This window comes from Peromyscus maniculatus, chromosome 21 (assembly GCF_049852395.1).
Source record: "Peromyscus maniculatus bairdii isolate BWxNUB_F1_BW_parent chromosome 21, HU_Pman_BW_mat_3.1, whole genome shotgun sequence".
In the NCBI taxonomy this organism is placed as follows: Eukaryota; Metazoa; Chordata; class Mammalia; order Rodentia; family Cricetidae; genus Peromyscus; species Peromyscus maniculatus.
The window spans coordinates 647,074-669,989 of record NC_134872.1 but is presented as its reverse complement, the minus strand read 5'-3'; the positions used below and the strand labels follow the sequence as shown (position 1 = coordinate 669,989).

Here is a 22,916-nt window from a genome sequence, read left to right as displayed (position 1 = left end):
GAGAATTGAAATAGGTGACAGAGAGAATTGTAAATGGTAGATGTTAAATAATTCTGGGCATATTCACAAATCTGAGGCAAATCAAGTGTTACCCTCAGGAAGAGGTAGACATGGTACAAAGGTTCGGGAGTGCAGTGGTGAACAGTAGGCAAATAGAGAGAGCAGAGAGCAAATAGATCCAGAAATGTTGAACTCAAGGTCTGTAAAAGAAATAACAGACTCCAACATAGGATGCTAATCAAAATGATGGGAAAGGGCACATTTCTCTTCAACAGTGGAATTTTAAGCAAAAGACAAAAGAAAAGCCTCTGTGGGCTCCACAGGTACACTATCCGACACTTTAAAAACACAGTTTAAGATCTACTCAGCAAGAATATGCAATAGAACAGGACTTTGGCCCTTCCTAGCTTGCTCACTGGTGTTATAGAGGTGTTCACTTTGAGAAGTCTCACAGTAAAAGCCTTTGCCCAGGGAGAGCAAAAGCCCCTATTTTTACACCTCCAAGCTCTAAAGACCTTCAGAGGTCTTTGGATTCTCTACTCACTAAGTGATAGCTCTGAAAGTCAGGGTGAGCCCAGGAAACTGTCTGTGATGTGGCTTAGATTCACAGATAAAGATATATGTGGTTGGAAGTGCAGACTATGCTGCAGAGGGAGACTGAGGGTAGTTACATTTGGCAACAGCAGATCAACTTCTGGGAGGAGGAGAAAGAGCAGCTGTGTGGTACTATTTGTGAGGTGTTCAGGGTGATGACAGAGACAAGCACTGAGTGATTGTGAATTCCCTGGTGATGCCTATAAAACTTCTAAAGACTAACCTTCACAATCTATCCCTTGTAAGCTTGACACAAGACACAACGTTTATACCATAACATTCCACCCTAGCCCCTGAAATCTCACATTCATAACGCAAAAGCACCATTTTGGGGCCTTTGAGTTTCAAAAATGAGGCCACTGGCATGAACACATGATTTTCAGGCAATGGTACTGTTTTGAGAGGCTGTGGAAACTTTGGGAGGTAGAATGAAGCTTGAGAAAGTAAGTTTATAGAGATGTGCCTTTGATAGTCACTCCAGTTCCTACTCTCCCCTCTTTCTGCCTTCTGTGACCACAAGGAAAGAACTTCTTCCACCACTCTCCTGCTGTCACAATATTTTGCTGAAATGACAGAATCAAGAAACTATGCCCTGAATCCTCTGATCCTCTGAAACTGTGAACCAAATTTCCTTCTTCTTCTTCTTCTTCTTCTTCTTCTTCTTCTTCTTCTTCTTCTTCTTCTTCTTCTTCTTCTTCTTCTTCTTCTTCTTCTTCTCCTCCTCCTCCTCCTCCTCCTCCTCCTCCTCCTCCTCCTCCTCCTCCTCCTCCTCCTCCTCTCCCCATGTCTCCTCCTCCTCTTCCTTCTTTAACCAGCTTAGGATACTAACTAACTTTCATTGACTCCAGGCTGAATAATTCCCCTAGGTTATCACAGACCCTGTTTAGCATCAGAGGAACAGATCTGTCTGGGGCATGGAAAGAAGAATCCTGAATCCACATGCCAGTGGAGAGGAAAGAACTAGAAAGTGAATTGTTTTAATATTTCCAGAATATTTGATGAACTGACAGATATAAGTAAATAAATGTGGAATATTCCTTTACACTATGTGACTATATGTTGCTGTGATTGGTTTAATAAAGAAGCTGACTAGCCAATAGCTGGACAGAGGTTAGGTGGGGCTGGCAGACAAAAAGAGAGTATGAAGAAGAGAAGGAGTCTCAGGAGTCTCAAGGAGATGGAGAGGAATCATGAGATGAACTTGCTATACTGAGAAAAAGTACCAAGCCACATGGCAGAACGTAGATAAGAAATATGGGTTAGTTTATGTTGTAACACTTAGCTAGTAACAAGCTTGAGCTATTGGCCAAACATTTATAATTAATTACAAAAGTCTCTGTGTGCATATTTGGGAATTGGATGGTGGGACAGAAAAGTCCATCTGCTGTAAAGCAAAGGATAACTAGGCTATAATCAATAACCTCAGAGAAGCTAGGTAACAAGGAGGACCTTTAGAGAAACATACATGGATTCCCCCCTAGGAAGGGGAAGTAGATAAGATCTCCTAAGTAAACTGGGAGTGTGTGGGGTGAGGGGGAGGGGAAGAAGGGGGGAGAGACAGGAACAAGAGGGAACAGGATGGTCGAGTTGGGAGAGGGACAAAGAGGGAGAGCAAGGAAAGAGATATCTTGATAGAGGGAGACACTATGGGGTTAAGGAGAAACTTGATGCTAGGGAAAGTCCCAGGAATCCACAAGGATGACCCCAGCTAAGACTCCAAGCAATAGTGGAGAGGGTTCCTGAACTGGCCTTCCCCTGTAATCATATTGATGACTACCCTAATCATAGAACCTTCATCCAGTAATTTATGGAAGTAGATGCAGAGATCCACAGCTAAGCACTGGGCTGAGCTCTTGGAGTCTAGTCAAAGAGAGGGAGGAGGGATTAAGTGAGCAAGGGAGTCAAGATCATGATGGGGAAACCCACAGAGACAGCTGACCCGAGCTAGTGGGAGCTCAAGGACTCTGAACTGACAGCTAGGGAACCTGCATAGGACTGAACTAGGCCCTCTGAATGTGGGTGCCAGTTGTGGGCTTGGGCAGTTTGGGGACCCCTAGCAGTGGGGCTAGGATCTATCCCTAGTGTATGAACTGGCTTTTTGGAGTCCTTTCCCTAAGGAGGGATACCTTGCTCAGCCTGGATGCTGTGGGGAAGGGCTTGGTTCTGCCTCAATTTGATATGTCAGACTTTGTTAACTCCCCATGGGAGGCCTTAACCTTTCTGAAGAGAGGATGGGGGGTGGGTAGAGTGGGGGGGAGTGGGAGGAAGGGAGGGAGGGGGAAATGTGGTTGGTATGTAAAATGAAAAAACACTTTTTAAATTAAAAAAGAAAAATCCATCTACAATAAATAATAACTAGCCTAAGTTATCTAAAGTGAATTATGCTCCTTGTAGCTAGCAACATAGCAAGAAAATCTACTCCCCTTCTCAGTGATTCACTCCTCATTTTATCTACACATGGAGAAGATGGAACTTCATTGACTTGTAGCACATCTAATTTATACTGTCTAATTTATTACAGTTGTAAAAGCTTCTCTATCATGGCCACACCTTGTCCATGCATAAAAGAATCCTTCACAGATTCTGTTAAAATAACTTACCTTGTATGACCTGGACCAGAAGTTCCATCTTAGGGATTGTTTCCTGAGGATGAGGAAAATAAAGAAGACAAGAAAGTTGAGGTTAAGAGATTTTTCATGAGCTGATGGATCAGGCCAAGTAAGTTTATTAAAAATTGTAACATTTTATACTTGCAAGGTAAAAATGGGACAGAGGGCAGAAGAAATCCATCACATAATGAGATGAAGTCAGTCAGAGCTAATCAAGCAATGTTGCACAATGAAAACAGGGCCTATTTCAAGTATATCACAGACCAAACGTACAGCATCTTGGGACTGGTAGCCACAACTCTTCCTGGGGGAAAATGTCAGGTTTCCAGTAACTGAACCATAACTCCTTCAAGGCCCTGACCCAAGTCCTAGACTGCACCTTGCCAAGTCCATCCCTAGGCAAGGCCTTTCATCAGGGCCTCTGAGAAAACTTTGGATTGGCTTGACTTTCGACATGTTAAACTCTGCATATAATTCAGTAGCTTATACACAGCTCATTTTTTTCCCTTTCCAACCTAGTATCTAAGTAGCTGACCCACTGCTTCCATGGTTCACTGTTTCCTCAGGATGCCTCCCATGCCATGCTAAATGTACATCAAATAAGTTTTACACATTTTCGTCCTGTTAATCTGATCAGATCAATTTGATTCTTGAACTCAGTCATTTTTGTAAGAGGATGGAAGAAGTAGGATAATTACTGGAACTTCATGGTTCCAGCAGGTGATCAGGTGCTCAGAATATACAGGAGATCATGGTCTTGGGGATGCACTAGCTCTTCTCTATGCTACTAACCTCTGGATATCTTTTTCTTTCCCTTTTTTCCTCCCTCCCTCCCTCCCTCCCTCCCTCCCTCCCTCCCTCCCTCCTTCCCTCCCTTCCCCCCCCTCTCTCTTTCTATCTCTGAGACAAGGTTTCTTTTTGTGTAACAGCCCTGACTGTCCTGGAACTCACTCTGTTGACTAGGCTGGCCTTAAATTCACAGAGATTCACCTGCCTCTGCCTCCTGAGTGCTGGGATTAAAAGCATGCACAACTACTGCCCATCTGGATATCTTTATTAGAGAGAAAAAGAGACTTTTTAACATATTGTCTTGGTAGTCCCTAATAGTTAAATATGATTCCTAGATGACATCAATGAATGGTACACTGTAGAGCTACTGGTGAATTGTGAAATTCATCATCAAATATGGTAAAAATGGAATGAAAAATAATTAGGAGAATGGACCAAGAATTCTCATTTAGAATTGGGTTTGCAATACTGTCAGAATCTAGGGGTAGGTGATTAGTGAGTAAGACAAATTTTGAATCTATATTTATTTAGAAAAGTGCAATTTAAAACTCATACATCAGAGTGGTTGTTTTTTGAAACCAGGAAATATTATGCTCACATGTACACTATTCAAGTTTTCCATAGTCAAGGAGGTACATCAATGACTAGAAAAAGACCATGAGTTTCAAATATCTTTCTGATTTCACATCTGAATCATGGTCAGTATTTTACCACTGTTTAATTAGTGACTTTATTCTTCAAATACATCAACAGGCAAATTTCTCATTGGAAATTTATTACAGATTTTCCACTAATGAGTAACTCTGGGAACTGGCTCTCAAAGGCCAAGAAAGATTTATTCTATAGGTGAACCTTTTCTGATCCCAAGAGGCATAATACAAATAATGCTAGGCTTCCAGACTTCATCATCTCTGCTTTCATATATGACCTCAGCAATGTAGGCAAAGGGCAGAATGCTCTTAAGTCTAAGAACATTGGGTAGAGTGGATGTTTCCAAGTCCATTATTTATTGGTGGACATTAGAGATATTAGAAGGTAAGTGAGAAATGTGGTATTTTATGGAGTAAAATGAGCTCATATTTCAGACTGGAACACAGAAAGTGTAGTATAGGACATCATTCTGTTTGTATGTTAGTTTCCAAAGTTACATGTAAATAACTCCACCTAAAAGAAAACATCTTTCACAGTAAAATTGCTCCTACAAAGATATATATATATTATATATATATAATATAATATATATAATGTAATATATATATAATATATATATTACAGACACATTCATCTATCTATCTATCTATCTATCTATCTATCTATCTATCTATCTATCTATCTATCATCTATCATCTGTCTATCATCTGTCTGTCTGTCTATCTATCTATCCAATCTAGAGTTGAGGAAAGAAGCTAGAATTGAAAACTTGAACAGAGTGATTTGCTTACAGATATGTGAAGCATGAAACTGGAAATAGAAAAGAGTTACAACAATGAATTTAAAATAAATTTAAAACAGGAAGAGAAACCAGATAAGGAGACTGAGGATGAGTCAGAGAGATCACTAGAAACCAGGAGACTTTTGTGGGTAACTTGGAAGTCAGACAAAGAAAGGGTCTAGAGTAAGGTAAAGAGGATTTTCAATTGAGCTGTCTTTTTGAGAAATTAATAACTTAAGGACTGAAATTTAAAACTGACATTGATGAGTTATTTTGGGAAATATAAGTGTAAGTATTTGCTTTAAGATGGTTCAAGAAAGCATGAACGGAAAACTATTGAATTAGAAAATAACTAGTGATTGAGATGGGAGTTTTCGGATGAATATGATAAGAAGTAGAAAAACGAGGCAATAGTTCTACAAGCCAAGAGACTCATCCCATATTACCATGTATCCCATCTGAAGCTATGTCTTTAGACACAACCATAGATGCTGAACCAGTTTTCAGATAATCTCAGTACTGAATCTCAGTTGCTCTGAGAGCTGACATGATCTATATATTTTAATAGATAATACAGCAGTGAGAGTATTTAACATGGGGGAGTGACAGCATGAGAGGCATGTCATTGCCTGATGGAGGGGAGGATTTTCCCTAAGAAATGAGAGTGTAAGAGTAGACTTCATCTTGTATGAGAATAATCTCCCCATTCCCAGTACAAAGGGAAAATGGGATAGATGGGAAAGTGAGTAATGCAGGTATGACTGACAGAACACTGCCTATTTTAAAATTCAATATAGCTAACTTGCAGCATCAGCATGTTGGAAATACAGATTCTCCTATCTCGGCCCCGGTCTCCTCTGTCAGAATCTCTGGGGTGGAGTGTGATGCCTGTGACTTAACAGCATCTCCAGATGAGTGTCAGCTTTGTGAAAGTTTGAAGTTCTCTGTTTTCATTTAAAAGCATATTCAAGGAAAAACTAATGCCTCCTTATTCTAAAACATTTGTCTATTAGGACATCTATATACTGTGAGCAGCTAGAAGTTAATGAACATATAAATGAAAAGAAAAGTGCAAAAAGAATACTGTGGTCATACTACATGGATTTTTTGTCTTTCAGATATAGTTTATCATTTCCAGTTAGCATAACATGACTCAGCTGCTTTTAAAAGTTTAATTCTTAACTTATATGCCTTTACTGTACAGCACAAAGTTACAACCAGAAACAACTAAAATTACATCTTCCAACTAGGACTCAATTCCCCACATTTTTTGAGTGAAGAATATGTGCTCCTAAAGCACCACAAAAACAGTCATTCTCTCTTTCTCTTAAAAAAAATTCTGCTTGGGTCCTCTTTATGGTATTTAAGGCTTTATCTACATACATTTACACTAATTCAAACACTTACATATGTACATTACAAGCTAGAATCTACATTTGAGGAAGAATTGAGGCTTTAGCTTTTCTGAGCTCATACCACTTCATTTAATATAATAATTTTCAGAACCATTACTTCCTTGAAAATTTTATCTCATTATTATTTATAGTGATTACAATCTCATTATGCACATGTACCATATTTTCTTTCTTCATTGAAAATAGATCCTTCTTTCATATAATACATCCCGACCACACTTTCCACTCCCTTCGTCTTACCCTTCTCTCCTCTCCACTTCAGAAAGGAGCAGGCCTACAAGATACAATAACCACACATGACAAAACAAGATACAATAAGACAAGGCAAAGGCCCTTATATCGAAGCTGGACAAGGCAACCAAATAGGAGGAAAAGAGTCCCAAGAGCAGGCAAAAGAGCTAGACACACACCCACTCCTACTGTTAGTCCCACAAAACATTAAGCTAACAACCATAACATAGAGAGGACCTGGTGCAGACCCATGCAGGCCCTGTACTTGCTGTTTCATTCTGTGAGTTCATGTGAGCCCTGCTTAGTTGATTCAGTTGGCCATGTTCTCCTGTGTCCTCTATCCCTTATGACTCCTAAAATTTTTCATCTCCTCTTCCATGGGTTCCCCAAGCTCCAAGGGTAAGGATTAGAGGAAGATCTCTAGTTTAGACTCTCTCTGCATAATGTCTGGCTGTGGGTTTCTGCATCCACTCCTGTGTGCTTCAAGAGAAAGCTTCTCTGATGATGACTGGACAAGGCACCCATCTATGTGTATGGTAGAATATCATTAGGAATCATTTCACTGATTTTTTTTGTTTTTGTTTTTGTTTTTGGCGAGTCATGTTTGGCTCTACTCTTGGTCTCTGGGGCTATCCAGTCTCTGGTTCCTGGCCATCCAGGCAGTGTTGGGCATGTACTCCCTTTTGTGATGTAGGCCTCAAGTTAAAGCAGCCATTGGTTGGCCACTTCCATAAGTTCTGTGCCACCGTTGTCCTGGCACATCTTGCAGGCAGAACAGATTGTAGGTTGAAGGTTTTGGGGCTCAGTTGGTGTCCACATTTTTCTTTCAGTAGCCTGCAGAATATCTTCCTGCATCGAAGAAATTGAAACATAGGGATGAAAGTTTCATGTACATATCAGCTTAACCTCTCTACATTCAATGAGATGCGTGGATATTGTCCTTGCCAGTGGGACCCTGCTGTCAGTTTTCTGAGAGTGACCCTCTGTCTTTGCATCAGCCTGTGTTGTTTGGGGAGTCTCCCCCTTGGCCAACAACTCAACCCCAGGCTTCCACTGGAAGCCTTGCCTGGCTACAAAAGATGGCTAGTTCAGACTCCATATCCTTCCTTACTAGGAAGAAAGAGTAAAAACACAATTAAGTAGAAAATACAGTAAAGCAAAAACACTGCTGAGGTGTAAAAAGAAGGGGAAATATACAAAAAAGAAAGAAAGGAAGGAAGGAAGAGAGAAAAAACAAAGAAAAAGAAAAAATGATAAAATAGATAAAAAATAAAGAAGATAAAATGGGACAAAGTGTTGGAGCAGCCTCTCTGTCAGCTTACTTCTCAGTAGTGCATGATATATTTCCCCACACTTTAAAGGTACCCTTTCATTTCCTTGGTGGGTTTTCAAAGTCATTATTTTCTTTGGAACAGAATAACATTTTTCTTATTCTGACTTTCCTTGACAAGATCATATGGAGGCAACTTCCAGACTGACATCTTATACTGAAGACCAGTAATACTCCATACAAAAGGCATGCATTCATTGACTTTAAAAAAATAAATTATGGTTTTTATTTTCAGGAAATTCACAACTTAACTGAAAAGAGAAAATTTATATGTTACAGTAATTGGAAAACCCCTTCAGACTATATCAACATAAGCACCAGATCATCCTGTCTATGTATTTAAGAAGAGATAAGATAATAAAAGGTAAAGTATTAAATAGTGATTTAATCATGGGGAAGAAGATAAAATTATAACATAGTCTTGAAGCCCTGGTAATAATGGGTTCAGGTTAACAAGAGTGCATGATGTCAGGAATGACAATTAGTGAAATGATGGGTGACCAGCCAGAAAAATACTGCCTCACTCGCGGTGGAAGAGGTAGGCAGAGGCACACATAGGAGTTCCTGGTAACCAGGCAAATAGGTATGTAATTAATAGGAAACAAGAGATGCTAGAGGTATTTGAGCAATAGAAAATCAAGGCAAAAATAGAAAGTACATAATTCTGTAAAATGTTTGCAGCTTGAGTTATAGTAGTCTGCCTACAATGAGTGTAGCCATTTATACTGTTGGTGTAATAAGCTTTGAGTGAATTAATGAGAAAATATCCAGTTAAGGTAAGAAAAGAAAAGGTGAGCAAGGGACTTAAATGAGGAAAATTTTATAACACTGAAATGTTATAACATCGGAGAACAATGTTATAACACTGTCTAGATATGAGAGAATGAAAGAAATAGATGCACCTATGTTTTCAAGTCATGTTAGCAGGACAATGCCTAGAACAAAGGTGTTTCTTTCCTGAATTACTAAAATAAAATGAACCACAGAAGAGGACAGTGAAATTCCTACTTCTGCCTCTAATCTCTGTTAGCCAATTTATCCATTTCTTGGTAAGTATTTTTTTTTATAACAAGCATTTTTTTTAATGACAAGCACTTTGAAGAGGCAAATAAGATTTTGCTCTTCAGCCGGGCGGTGGTGGCGCACGCCTTTAGTCCCAGCACTCGGGAGGCAGAGCCAGGCGGATCTCTGTGAGTTCGAGGCCAGCCTGGGCTACCAAGTGAGTTCCAGGAAAGGCGCAAAGCTACACAGGGTAAAAAAAAAAAAAAAAAAAAAAAAAAAAAAAATTTTGCTCTTCAATCATAATATACCTCATTTCCTTGGGAAGGAGACACATACTAACTTAAAACTTACTAAATATTTAAACAAAATATATATGGTTACTTTCTCCCTATCACACTTGTGGTAATCTGTGGGGGCGCATAAGAAGACATCCCAGGAAAGAAACTGAGCTTGTAAGGATGAGCCCTATGGTTGAAACCAGGTGTTTTCTCTTCAAGTCATCTAAAAGCTCAGTGAGGTACTGAGATGGTGGAAACTGAGTCTGACTGTGGTAGAACTTTTGGTTGTCTCTTGGATTAGGTAAACACACCATGATTAAATAATAATGGCGTAAGAAGAGCTACCAGAAGTCTTTCTCTCTCTCTCTCTGTCTCTCTCTGTCTCTGTCTCTGTCTCTCTCTCTCTCTCTCTCTCTCTCTCTCTCTCTCTCTCACACACACACACACACACACACACACACACACACACACACACACACACACACACTTCCCACATCTTGCTGTGTGTTGCTCTCGCTGTCTCAGACTCCACCAAAATGGGTTCTCCTATCTTTTTCCTTGACCTATGATTCAAAATAAATCTTTTTTTGTTACTTAGTTTGCAGCATTTCACTAGCAACAGAAACTGACCAAGATGGAAAACTGGTAACGAGAGTTGCAGTTAAGAGTTTTTTGTCTGGCCCATGGTCAGGACAAATCTCTCTCACCCGCCAGTCCTGCAGCTGCTCAGACCCAACCAAGTAAACACACAGAGACTTATATTACTTATAAACTGTATGACCATGACAGGCTTTTAGCTAGCTGTTTTTATATCTTAAATTAGTCTATTTTTATTAATCTATAAGTTGTCACATGGCTCATGGCTTACTGGTGTCTTAACATTTTTTTATGGCAGCGGCTGGCAGCATCTCTTTGTCTCTGTCTTTTACTTTTTAGAATTTTTTTCCCTTGTCCCATTTATATTTTTTTTTGCCTGGCTACTGGCCAATGAGTGTTTTATTTATTAACCAATCAGAGCAACACATTTAATATACAGAACATCTCACAGCAGAGAGTTGTGACTTGCTGATGACACATTGAATGTGGACAGTGAGGTATGATAGAGTTGATAAGACATCCCCAAATCAAAACACTGAGACCGTTAGAAGTCACACAAAGACTAATAAAGTCTCCTAAAAAGTATAGTTACCCAGGTAACTGCTTGTAAGCAAGTAAGTTATGTGATTCTATTTTTTGAAGGAACTGTCTTGGCAGCACTGTGAACAACACGTTAGATGAGGCAACTGTGGTCACAGCAAGTCACTCAGGAAAACAGCAGTACTCTCCCTAATCAGCTGGAGCTGCAACCAGAGCGATGACTCTGTGGATGGACACTGTGTGCAAAGCACTGTTAAGTACTAAGATGTAGCCTCTGCCTTCAATGGAATCAGAGTAAAAAAGATTCACAGGAAAGTAGTTATTCTATCACGTAACACACAGTTGAAAAAGCACAGCTTTCACCTAGAGAATTCCAGGAAGCCACTGCCCATCCACAAATTGTCTTATGTCTCCCCATTTTTAATGAACTCCAAGTCATGTCCTTGTTAGCTATTTTAGTTTCCACTGCTCAGTTGGTGCTGTGAGAGAGACCCATTGCCAAGGGACCAGGTCTGGGTTGATGTCCATTTTTGCCCCCAGTGAGTGAATTGTCTCCATACCAATTTTTTCATGAAACACAAGACTCAGTATGAACTGCAGTCAGGCTCCTGGCTTTATCCTCTTAGGACTGTCCAGAGACCAAGAGAGATGGCAGCCTCTCTTTAGCATCTTTCTAGCTCTCTACTTGCTGGGCCTCCTAGGGAACCTGCTACTTCTATTAGCTATTGGTGCTGATGTCCACCTCCACACCCCTATGTATTTCTTCCTCAGTCAGCTCTCCCTCATTGATCTTTGTTTCATTACTACCACAACCCCCAAAATGCTGGAGACTTTGTGGACTGGAGATGGATCAATCTCATTCTCTGGATGTCTGACTCAGTTGTACTTCTTTGCTGTTTTTGCGGACATGGATAACCTACTTCTGGCGGTCATGGCTATCGACCGCTATGCTGCCATCTGCCACCCACTGCACTACCCACTTCTAATGACTTCTTGCAGATGTGGGGTTCTGGCTAGTGGGTCATGGGGAGTAGCTCATTGTGTGTCTCTGGTCCATACCTTGTTGATCTCCCAGTTATTTTTTCCTAACAACCAAGAGATTCCTCATTTTTTCTGTGATTTTGGCCCTCTTTTACGGCTTTCCTGCTCCAATACCCAACTCAATGAGTCCCTGATGATGGCTTTGGCTGGGGTTTTAGGACTAGGTGCACTTCTCTGCATTTTAAGTTCTTATGGTTGTATTTTCTATGCTGTGGCTAGGGTTTCATCAGCACAGGGGAAAAGGAAAGCCCTGGCCACATGCAGTTCCCACCTCTCTATGGTCCTCCTCTTCTACAGTACAGTCTTTGCCACATACCTGAAGCCCCCATCTAGTTCTCACTCATCTGGGGAGGTGGTAGCTGCTGTCATGTATACCCTGGTAACTCCCACTCTGAACCCCTTCATTTATAGTCTGAGAAATAAGGATGTTAAGAGTTCACTGAGAAAATTTCTGAACATGGAGAAGTCTCAGGGCTAAGGATCATCACTCAGAAAGGATCACACCCCACATCACTACCACACATGCAAAGTGAGTCAGTTAACACAATGGCTCATGGGAGAATTGTATGATTGCTATGACTAATCTTCAGTGTTAACTTGACTGGATTTGTAATCATCTAGAACATACATATCTGGGCATGTCTGTGAGGATTCTCTGGAGGGATTTCACTGAGGAGAGAAGACTCATCCTGAATGTGGGTGGCATCACTTGTTCCATAGAATGGTCCTGGACTTATTATAAAGAGCAAATGGAAAAACCTACCTTAATGTCATTATATTCACCTCTCTTTGCTCGTTGACCACAGACATGACCTGCCACCCCATCCTCCTGCTGCCAGGCCTTCCTCATTCTCATGTACTGTATTCTTCAAACCATGAGTAAAATAAAACTTTCAATCCTAAATCACTTCTGCCAGGTATTTTGTCACAGCAACAAGAAAAGTAACAAATCAATGATCTATTGGAAATAACACTATGTTGTGTTTGCCATTCTTTGTCTTACACTCATGTTCTTGAAGCATGAATATCCACTGCAACCAGTACAATCATTTGCTAATTATTAGAATTTCTACCAGTGCTTTAGTAACAACATCTCCCTGATATCCTTATTGTCCTGAAATTGGATGCTACTGACAAATCATGTTAAAGGGAGCTGTAGAGTTCACAGAAATTAAATCATAAGTAAGAGGCCAGGAAGCTGGTGAGGCTGACCATAACCTAGGTCAATATTGGAGAATATCTTACAGGATTCCTTTTAATATAATTTATTACTGTTGTTGTTGTATGTGTATATGTATGATATGTGTAAAGTTACTTATGATGTAACATTTTGTGGGAAAGCAAATTGCAAATTCCATCATCAAATTTGCATGCTCAAACCCAAATACACACAATAGGAAAGAACACTTCTGTGGTGGTATTTTATTTGTACTGAAATGTGATTTTCAATGTATGTTAATAAATAAAGTTTCCCGGGGTCAGAGCTATTAGAGCCATAGAAAGAGCGTGGCGGTAGTGGCGCACGCCTTTAATCCCATAGATCTCTGTGTGTTCAGGGATACAGCCAGCATTGGAGACATATGCCTTTAAAACCTGGAGGGCTATACTTACAGGCAGTGACGAGGCAGTCATGTGTTTGGGTTTACAACCAATGAGAAGGCAGAACAGAAAGACTATATTAAGGACAAACACACAGGAAGTAGCTCTCTTTTCACAGAGGTAGAAGCACCGCAGGAAGGGTAAGGTTTTAGCTCTGAGCTCTGACCTCTTGGCTTTCTCTTTTACATTGGTTCTGTGTTTCTTATTTAATAAGATAGTTGGTTACATCTACACACATCAAATGTCATACTACAATAATATAAATGAGCATTGCTCTAGATTTGTTTCTGTATTGGTGTTTTGTTTCTATAATTTTCCTTTCACTAATTATTAGTAGCAGTACCACATATAGCAACAGGCTACAGAGTGACAATTTAGTACATGTCTACACTAATGATTGAATCAGTGTACTATTTATGGTGTATCCAATAAACAACTCAAAGTAGTTTACATAATTTTTTAAATTAACATTTGAAAATTGTTGAACTATTATCTTTCTCTTGGGCATAATTCAGAAGACCTAAAGGGAAATTCTGGGAAAGAATGAAGTACTCATCCCCAGCCCATTGTGGGAGACTTTTCAAGCAAGACCCTTAAAGTCCAATAGAAAATCTTCACTGCTCTCCTTAGGTCACTTCAGTTGCTTTGCAGTAGAGAAGCCTTCTTAGTGCCTGATGTACCTCCTGGTTCCTCAAGGTATAGATGACGGGGTTGAAGATGGGAGTGACCACTGTGTAGAGCAGGACAACAACCTTGGTGAGGAGCTGGGAATGGACAATGGGCACAATATGAAAGACCATGAGTGTTCTATAGACTATGGACACCATAGTCAGATGGGAGGAGCATGTAGAGAAAGCCTTTGTTCTTCTGGCTCCAGAGAAGCCAGACTTTCTTTGGACCAACAGCTCCCAAATAATGACACAGAGACTTCTTATTAAGTATGAAAGCTTGGCCTTAGCTTAGGCTTGCTCCCAACTAGCTCTTATAACTTAAATTAACCCATTTATATTAATGTACATTCTGCCACTTGACTCATTACCTTTCTTCAATACAGCTTATGTCTGACTTTCACCGAGTCTCATTGGCAAATCTCTTATACCAGATTCTTCCCCCAAGTTCCTCTCCCTCCCCAGAAGTCCCACCTATCCTCTCCTGCTTAGCTATTGGCTGTTCAGCTCTTTATTAAACCAATCAGAAGGTGCCTTGGCAGAGACACATCTTCACAGTGTACAAAAAGATTACCACACAACATAGCACAGTCACTACAATCTGAGCATAGGATATCAGAACCTGCCCAAAGGGGACAGTCAGGAAGAAAACAGAAAGAACAAATGTAGTCACCTAGGCCACTCCAGTATCTGAGCAGGCCAGGACCATCAAAAGTGAGAAATCATAGTAAAAGTGGTCAACTTGGTTGGGGCCACAGAATCTCAGGGGGACCACCATAGCAACAATCAGTCCTACTATGAAGCCAGACAGCCAGACTATGAGCACCAATCCCAGACACCATTGAGGCCCCATCAGGAGTGGGTATTGTAGGGTAGTGATCAAATACCACAGACAGAAGAAAACACTCATCCATAGCCTGAAAGCCAAAGATGAAGAACTAGAACAAGCAGCCGGTCACAAAGATGGCAGACTCCTGTAGGAAGCCCTCCAACATTTTGGGCACCACTGTGGAGGGCTAAAGGATCTCAAAGGACAGGCTCACCAGAAAGAAATAAATGGGGGTGTGAATCCTCTGAGAACTGTCTACCACCACTACAAAGAGCATGTTCCCTGTGATGGACGCATAGATGATAATGAACACACAAACCAGAGGGTCTTCATGGAAGTCAAGGGATATAAACTCAGTGATAGTTTAGTTTCTTGTGGAGACATTTTCCATGGAGTCATTCAGTTTTCTGCTTGATAGTAACTGGAGAAATTTTAGTGTATCTCTGCTTTCCATTGCAATCCTATAACTGATAGGGCTACAAGATGATGCAGAGAATGTGCAAAATGAGGATGGCTTAACTTACCTTGCACCTATTCCTGTTCTTTCTTTCTTCTTTAATTTTTTTCCTTTTATTTTATGTACAAGAGGGTTTTTTTTGGCCTGCATATATGCCTGTACATCATATATGCATGCCTAGTACCTGGAGACTAGAAGAGGGTGTCTGGAGTTACAGATGGTTGTGAGCTGCTCCATGAGTGCTGGTAATCAAAACTGCTTCCTCTAGAAGAGCAGTCAGTGTTCTTAACTGCTGAGCCATCTCTCCAGCCCCACATCCTTAAAAAAAATTACTGCTTCCCTAGATTTCATCCTTCCTCCAACTCTTTCATTGTATAAACTTCTTGTTTAACCAAACTCATAATTCTGGTATTTCCAGACCTTTAAATGCAATTCTAACACCATAATCTGTATAGTCAATCACAGTTTCCTTCATGTATAACTTGTAACATCTTCCAAATGCCCACTAAATGTATCTCTCAACCACAAACTTTCACCTTGCAAAAACCACCCCCAAATGTTACAAGTGAATAAGAAATTCTGCTGAGATATCATGGTCACTGTTTCTTAGTCATCTTTACTTCAACAACTTCTCTGGACTCCATGTTGTTGTTGCTGAAGTCTCATCAACTCCCTTGACAATGTCTCTTGTCTTTTTCTTTTAAAATAGGTTTTTAATTGAAATAGAACTACATCACTTTCTTTTGTCCTCTTCCTCCCTTCCAATGGTTCTCAACCTGTGGGTCATAACATGACCCCCTGGGGGTTGCATATCAGATATCCTGCATATCAGATATTTACATTATAATTCATTATAGTAACAAAATTACAGTTATGAAGTAACAACAAAATGATTTTTAAAAATAAATTTATTTTACATCCCTGTCAGTTTCCCCTCCTTCCTGTCCTCAATCCCTTTCCCCACACCCCCCCCCTTTTCCCACACCTCAATTCATTCCTCTGTTTCTGTTTAGGAAAGGGCAGGTCCCCCATGATAATCAACAAAATATGGCATATCAAGTTGCAATAAGACTAAGCACCTTTCCCATGTATTAAGGCTGGGCAAGGCAACCTAGTATGAGGAGTAGTGCCCCTAAAGCCAGTAAAAGAGTTGGAAAGAGCCTATGTTCCCACTGCAACAAAATAATCTTATAGTGTGGCTTGCCATATTAGGTGCTGCATTAAAGAGTCACAGTATTAGAAAGGTTGAGAACCACTGCTTCAGCCCATTCCAGTTTTACCCTCCCTTGAACTCTCCTGAATCCCTTCTCGATGCTCAACTTGATAGCCACTTTTTCTTTGATTATTGTTAAAATACTATGTATGTATATGTTTATATATACACATATGAAATCTTCCAAGTCCATGTTTGTTGTTTATGTATATGTGGTTTCAGGGCTGACCACTCTACATTGGATGACCAATGAGTGGATTCATCTGTTTAGTTACTTTTCTATTGTCATGCAAAAATACCATGACAAAGTCAACGTATAAAAGAAAACAATTAATTGGGGGCTCACAGTTGCAAAGTGTTAGAGCCATGGTTACCATTTTGTGGAGCATGGCAGGAGGCAGGTTGGGATGGTTCTGGAGCAGTAGCTGAAGCTTACATCTGGAGACACAGTCAGGAGGCAGGGAAAGCTAACTAGGAATAGTGTGGACATTTTAACCCTCAAAACCCAGCCCCAGTGACACACCTCTTCCAACAACGCCACACCTCTTAATCCTTCTCAAACAGTTCCACCACCTGGGGACCAAATATTCAAATACTTGAGCCTATGGGGGCCATTCTTATTCAAACCACCACATTCCATTCCATGAAGCCCATAGGCTTGTGGCCATATCATATGCAAAATGTGTTTAGTCCAATTTCGAAAGGCCCCATAGTTTTTCACAGTCTCTATACAGTTTAAGATTTCTAAGTCCAAAGTTTCTTCTGAGACTCAAGGAGATTTCTTCTTTGGAATCCTCTGTAAAATCAAAAGCAAAAAGCAAATCACATACTTCTTATATACAATGGCACAGAATTTACTCTACCATTCCAATGGAGGAAATGGGGCATAGTGAAATCCTGAAGCATTAAAATTACTAGGGTAAAAAATCCATGAAAGTTATAACTCATCACTGTATTTTAGATAACTGTCAATACAAAAGCTCTGTACAGACAACAACCAAGATCTAATGAAACTGCTAGTACAAGAGCCTCAGGGCTCAATCCTTGTTCCCTTTCTCATCTTAGTCATTCCTTAGGTGGCTTCATCAATTCTCTAGACATTAAATATGTTACATGATATCACCTGCCAAATCCATTTCATTCTGCTGAGGTTCAAGGGCAGAGGAGATGACTGCATCCACGCCCACATATGCAGCACTGACAAAATCTAGCCACACTCTGCTCTCCAGACTTCTCCTGCCCACCTATAGCAGATTAAATATATTAAACACATGGGTTTTGGAAGTTTTCAGGTTTATTTTCTGTCAATTTTGCAAATCTTCCTCTCTTAATGACCCAACAAACCACACCTAGAAGTTAAAAACAATAAAGCTATATCTACATCCTTACTTTCAGTAGGGAAATAGGAAGCCACAGCTTAGAGAAACCTGAAGTTCCATGAGGAATGGGGAAGTCCCATCTCTGCCTGTGGTAAAACAGGAGAGACTGGGGATAAGACACAGGCATGGGGAAGAGACTCAGGCCTCAGAGTTGGTGTCAGCTGCCCACTTCATCACATTGTGCTGACAGGAGACAGAGTGAGATGCCAACTGCAGAAAGAGAAATTGGGAGACTCCTGGAGTCCTAGTGGAGAAGGAGAGATCTGAACACATCCTATAAGACTCAGAACCACACAAGGCAGCAGTTTCATACTGTAGAAAAAAACAGGAAGAGATTCAGACTATTCTCTGGGAATGGTGACACTCTGAAGAGCTCAACTCAAAATGTCCCAATTTTTAGAGTTATAACCCAGGAGTCTGTGCTCTGTCCCACTACATGTCACAGGTTAGTCCCTGCAAGATCTTACCTTTCTAAATGGTGACAGAAGCATCAGAGCCTTCAGCACTGTTCCTGCCTGGGGCGGAACAAATGGGACTTGATCAGAGCCCACAGAAGACGGGGATAAAGAAGGAGTGATGGGCTGGCTCTGCTCCCCCACAGGCTCCTGTCGACTCTGCCCCATATCAGGACCATATCCCACCATACTTACTGGCAGTCTGAGTATAACTGATGCTTCTTTCACCTGTGGAAAGAAAAAAGTGAGTGAGAGGCCAGGAAAAGCAGCAGGGCCACGAAGATCTATTGAAAGGGGTTACTCATAACCCAAGGGAAGCTGCCAGAACTAGGACTGCAGACCAGGGAAGGATGTGGAAACATGGTGAGAGAGGAAGGAAGAGCAGCAAACTCTTCTGGAGGACTGTTCTCAACAGTGAGCTTCTGCTCTGACTTTTGACCCTGGAAAAAGAATATGGCCTTTATTTCCCATGCACTTTTCAGTAGATCGCCAGCACAGAGGCTTAGGCCAGGTGAGTATTTATTTGTGATGCTGCTTCCTAGTTTGTGTTGCTCAGTGTGACTTTCATTAGTGTATCTGAGGGCTTGTGCATGCAAACATGTAAGCTATTGCCTGCTTTATGGGATACAGTGGCCTCTGTTCTGTAATACTTTAATGTACCTTAAGTAAAAACCTCTTAAAAATGTAAGTAAATGTCTTTAAAAAATATTTTCCAAGAATTGTAATTTTGACCTTTTGAGATTTAAATATTTGGGATTTAGAAGTAAATTGTTTAAATTGTGTATTTTGAGTCTGCATGTGGTTGGTTTGCATCTGTAATCCTAGTACTAGGGAGGCACAAATAGGAGAATCCCTGGAGTTTACTGTCTAGCTTTTCTAAGCAAATTGGTGAGGTCCCATCTCAGAAAAGATAAAGGAAGATACACAGTACACCTCTGGCTTACACACACATGCTGCACTGAATAGCTAGACTATACACACAAGCACCCACATCATACACTCATAGACAGACAATAAAATACAATGAATTATGTCATTTGAGAAGGTGGGCCAAAGGCCTTCCCAGAGAGGAGGCAAGGAAAATTCTACCTAAGACCTGGAGTCCGCAGGTGTGAAAGGAGACTCAGGCCACCCCTTTGCCTACCTGAGCTCCTCTTCTTGCACACCACAGCCGTAGTGACCACAGTTCCGAGGAGAACCAGACCAGCAATGATGATGATGATGAGGATAGAGGATTGAGAGGATCTCTCTGGGAAAGGAGTTGAAAGTCAGGGTCATGATCCCCAGTTCTCAGCCCTGATCTTGATCTAGGCTCTTACTTTCCCTGACTCTGTTGCCCTTACCCATTCTTACCCCATCTCAGGGTGAGGGGCTCAGTTAGGCCCTCATGGTGCACATGACATGTGTATCTCTGCTCCTCCCCGGAAGGCACCACCACAGCTGCCCACTTCTGGAAGGTCCCATCTCCTGAAGGCCTTGTCTCCACAAGCTCCATATCCTGAGTCCAGTCTTCCCCATCCCGCTGCCAGGTCAGGGAGATCTCAGCAGGGTAGAAGCCCAAGGCCCAGCATCTCAGGGTGATGTCACCTTCAGATCCAGGGTGATAGGCCACATGTGCCTTTGGTGGGTCTGAGGGGAAGAGTTGGAAATTTCAAGCATTTTTCATTTTTTTCAGAGGTGGGGGGACTCGTCAGGGCTCATTCTGGAACAGACAGAATTAGGGTGAGGGAGGGGTGCAACCACTATATCGGAGCCTAGATTCAGATGTCTAGCATAAACTATTTATTGGAATGTTCTAGAATCAGGGTGAGTATGCTGGATAGTTTTATGTCAACTCGATATAAGCTAAAGTCACCTGAGAGTAGGAAATCTCAATTAAGAAAACGTCTCCATAAGATCGGGTGTAGGCAAGCGTATAAGTTATTTCTTAATTGGTGACTGATGTGGGAGGGCCCAGTCCACTGTAGGTGGTGTCATCCTGGGCAGGTGGTCCTGGGTTCTATAAGAATGCAGGCTGAGAAGCCATGAGGAGCAAGCCAGCAAGCAGCACCCCTCCATGGCTTCTGCATCAGCTCCTGCCCTGTTTGAGTTCCTGTCCTGACTTCCTGAGATGATGTTTCTTTGTAGCAGTAGAAACCCTAACTAAGAAGGTGAGACAGTACCAAGTAGGAGACTCCAGGTTTCTCGCTTCTGGTCCTGATTGGGTTGGGCTGAGAGACTCGGCATTGGTGGAGCTTGACCACCAAAGACATTAGGGTGGGCAGAGAACCAGGCCTGGGAGAGGACATGGTTCACAATGGGCTGCAGATTGAATCGAATTGCTTGGTTGCTTATTTCAGGGATGTTTCCTTCTTCTATTCTGGGGCAGATTCAACTGTTCAGAAAGAAGGGTGAGCTCTGGGGAGAGTTACTCTCTGATGTGGGATCAGGAAAGTCAGGAGCACTCTTTCTCCTCCAGATGCAAGAGGCAGTATTCCAGCTGATGCTGCACTTCCTTCCTCCCCAGACAACTAGGGCCTCCCTCACTCCTAGGGTTGAGAGGATGTCTTTGCTCACTAAAAGTGGTTCCTAGTTGTTCTTCATACCAGCTCGCTGCAGAGTCTCCTTCCCATTCTGCAGGAATCTGTGGAGCAGCTCCAGGCACTCCCCCTCCACATAGGCCCTGAAGTACTCTGCGGCACCATCGGACTCCAACTTGCGCCTTGAGATCTGAGCCACCATGTCCCCGGCAGTCCAGGAGCGCAGGTCCTCGTTCAGGGTGATGTAATCCCGGCCATCGTAGGCGAACTGATAGTATGCGCCAAGAAGGTGCATGTCTGACCCCACATCGCAGCCAACCATCCACTGCAGGATGTGAGAACCTGGCAACAACAGGGCTGTCAGCCTGGGCCACCCGGCCCGCTCCACCCATTTGCAGGATTTGGATCTAAACTGAAAGTGAAACCGGGTTCAGGGTTTCTGAGGGCTCTGAAGCCTACCTTCATACCTCGAACCTGGAACCCAGGGCAACTCGAGCTGTCTGTGGGGACATGTAGGAGTTGTGACCTCCGACCCACGCCTGGGGTCACTCACCGTCTTCACTCTGGTTGTAGTAGCGGAGCAGGGTCCGAAGGATCGCTCTAGCCTCTTGTGCAATGTTCTTCACTTTGTGTTTCAGCTCTTCCCAATACTCCGGTCCTTCCCGCTCCATCCACGGCGCACGTGGCTCCATTCTCGGGATCTCCTCATTGCTATCGCACCGCTGGAACTGCTTGTCGTCCACGTAGCCAACAGAGATGTACTGGGGCTCCCCAGGGCCCGGTCGTGACAGGGCGGTGTGGAAATAGCGCAGAGAGTGGGAGCCTGGGGGCGGCTTGGGGTGAGACTACGACCCTCTGAGAACCCGGGCAGGTTAGCGTTGGCGCGGAGGTGGGGATGCGGAAGCTCAGGCCGGGTGGAGAAGGGAGCAGGAGGGCCTGACACCCCCCGCCCCCCCGCCCCCCCCCCCTCCCCGCCATGCGGTTGCTCCTCCCCTTAGAGGTTGTTTCCCTCCGGACTCCTGAACTCACCGGCGCCAGTATGGGTAACAGCCAGAGCGACCACCAACAGCAGGAGGAGGGCCCTGTAGTCTAAAGTCGCCATCCTTCCGGGGTATCCCGGGCGTCACTTTAAATCCCGGAATTGGGGTAACGCTGATTGGATTCTCTGGGTATCCGCCACCCAATTGCAATGAGAATTGGGGAGGTGTCATCAGTGTCCATGCAAAAGTATACGACAAAGGTTGAGTTATGAAGAAGTGAAAACTGCGAGGAAATGGGGAACTCTTCAATGCTGGGTTTCCCCCTTCTTTGACCCACTCTCTTCAAGTAGAGTCAAATGCTGCAACCTGGGTTTTACCTTGGCTGCTGTTCTCCTGCACTGAGTACGTCTTGTCATATTTCCTGGAACCCTTGTAATATTTCAGGATCTTTGTATGCTCTTTTTTTTTCTTTTATTTTACAATACTATTCAGTTCTACATAACAGCCACAGTTTCCCTTGTTCTCCCCCTTCCTGCCCCCCTCCCCTTCCCCCCAGCCCACCCCCCATTCCCACCACCTCCAGATCAAGGCCACCCCGGAGGACTGAGATCGACCTGCTAGACTCTCTTAAGAAACAAACAAACTAACAAACAAAAAAACCAAAACAGTTTTTTGTTTTATGTGTATCACTGTTTTCGTATATATGTCTGTGCTTTATGTGAGTGCCCAGTGCCAGCAGAGGCTAGAAGAGGGCATTGGATCCTCTGGAATTGGAATTACAGACCCCATGAATTGCGATGTGAGGGCTGGGAATAAAACCCGGGTCCTTTGGCAGACTCCACAGATAACTTTTTTTTTTTTTTTTAAGATTTATTTATTTATTATGTACACAGAAGAGGGTACCAGATCTCATTACAGATGGTTTTGGCCACCACATGGGTACTGGGACTTGAACTCAA

At 42.3% G+C, this 22,916-nt stretch overlaps 2 protein-coding genes and 1 pseudogene across 17 annotated transcripts; 1 reads left to right on the top strand and 2 right to left on the bottom strand.

The window, feature by feature from the left end:
* The first annotated feature begins 11,406 nt into the window (after positions 1-11,406).
* LOC102919485 (olfactory receptor 1f45-like) lies at positions 11,407-12,336 on the top strand. The gene has a single exon (XM_006998342.3). The coding sequence runs from the start codon at positions 11,407-11,409 to the stop codon at positions 12,334-12,336; it is 930 nt and encodes a 309-aa protein (XP_006998404.1).
* Positions 12,222-16,196, bottom strand: LOC107400369 (olfactory receptor 11A1-like; annotated as a pseudogene).
* A 118-nt stretch (positions 16,197-16,314) lies between these two features.
* Positions 16,315-22,142, bottom strand: LOC102919789 (patr class I histocompatibility antigen, A-126 alpha chain-like). 16 transcript variants are annotated; one of them, XR_006066861.2, is made up of 10 exons: positions 22,007-22,142; positions 21,531-21,800; positions 21,044-21,319; positions 19,812-20,087; positions 19,603-19,707; positions 18,654-18,686; positions 18,471-18,518; positions 18,014-18,213; positions 17,748-17,868; positions 16,391-17,420 (listed from the first exon to the last, which is right to left on the bottom strand). XR_006066861.2 is itself a non-coding variant. In XM_015991209.3 (8 exons), exons 1-7 carry the CDS (start codon positions 22,077-22,079, stop codon positions 18,475-18,477), a joined length of 1,077 nt encoding a protein of 358 aa, XP_015846695.1. In that variant the 5' UTR covers positions 22,080-22,142; the 3' UTR covers positions 16,315-17,420; positions 18,471-18,474. The 16 variants fall into 16 exon arrangements, 5 of the variants coding, with proteins under 5 accessions (XP_015846695.1, XP_076414185.1, XP_076414182.1 ...); XR_006066860.2 differs by lacking the exon at positions 17,748-17,868 and having other exon boundaries at positions 16,315-17,420; XR_006066863.2 differs by lacking the exon at positions 17,748-17,868 and having other exon boundaries at positions 16,315-17,420; positions 18,014-18,089.
* Positions 22,143-22,916: the final 774 nt, after the last annotated feature.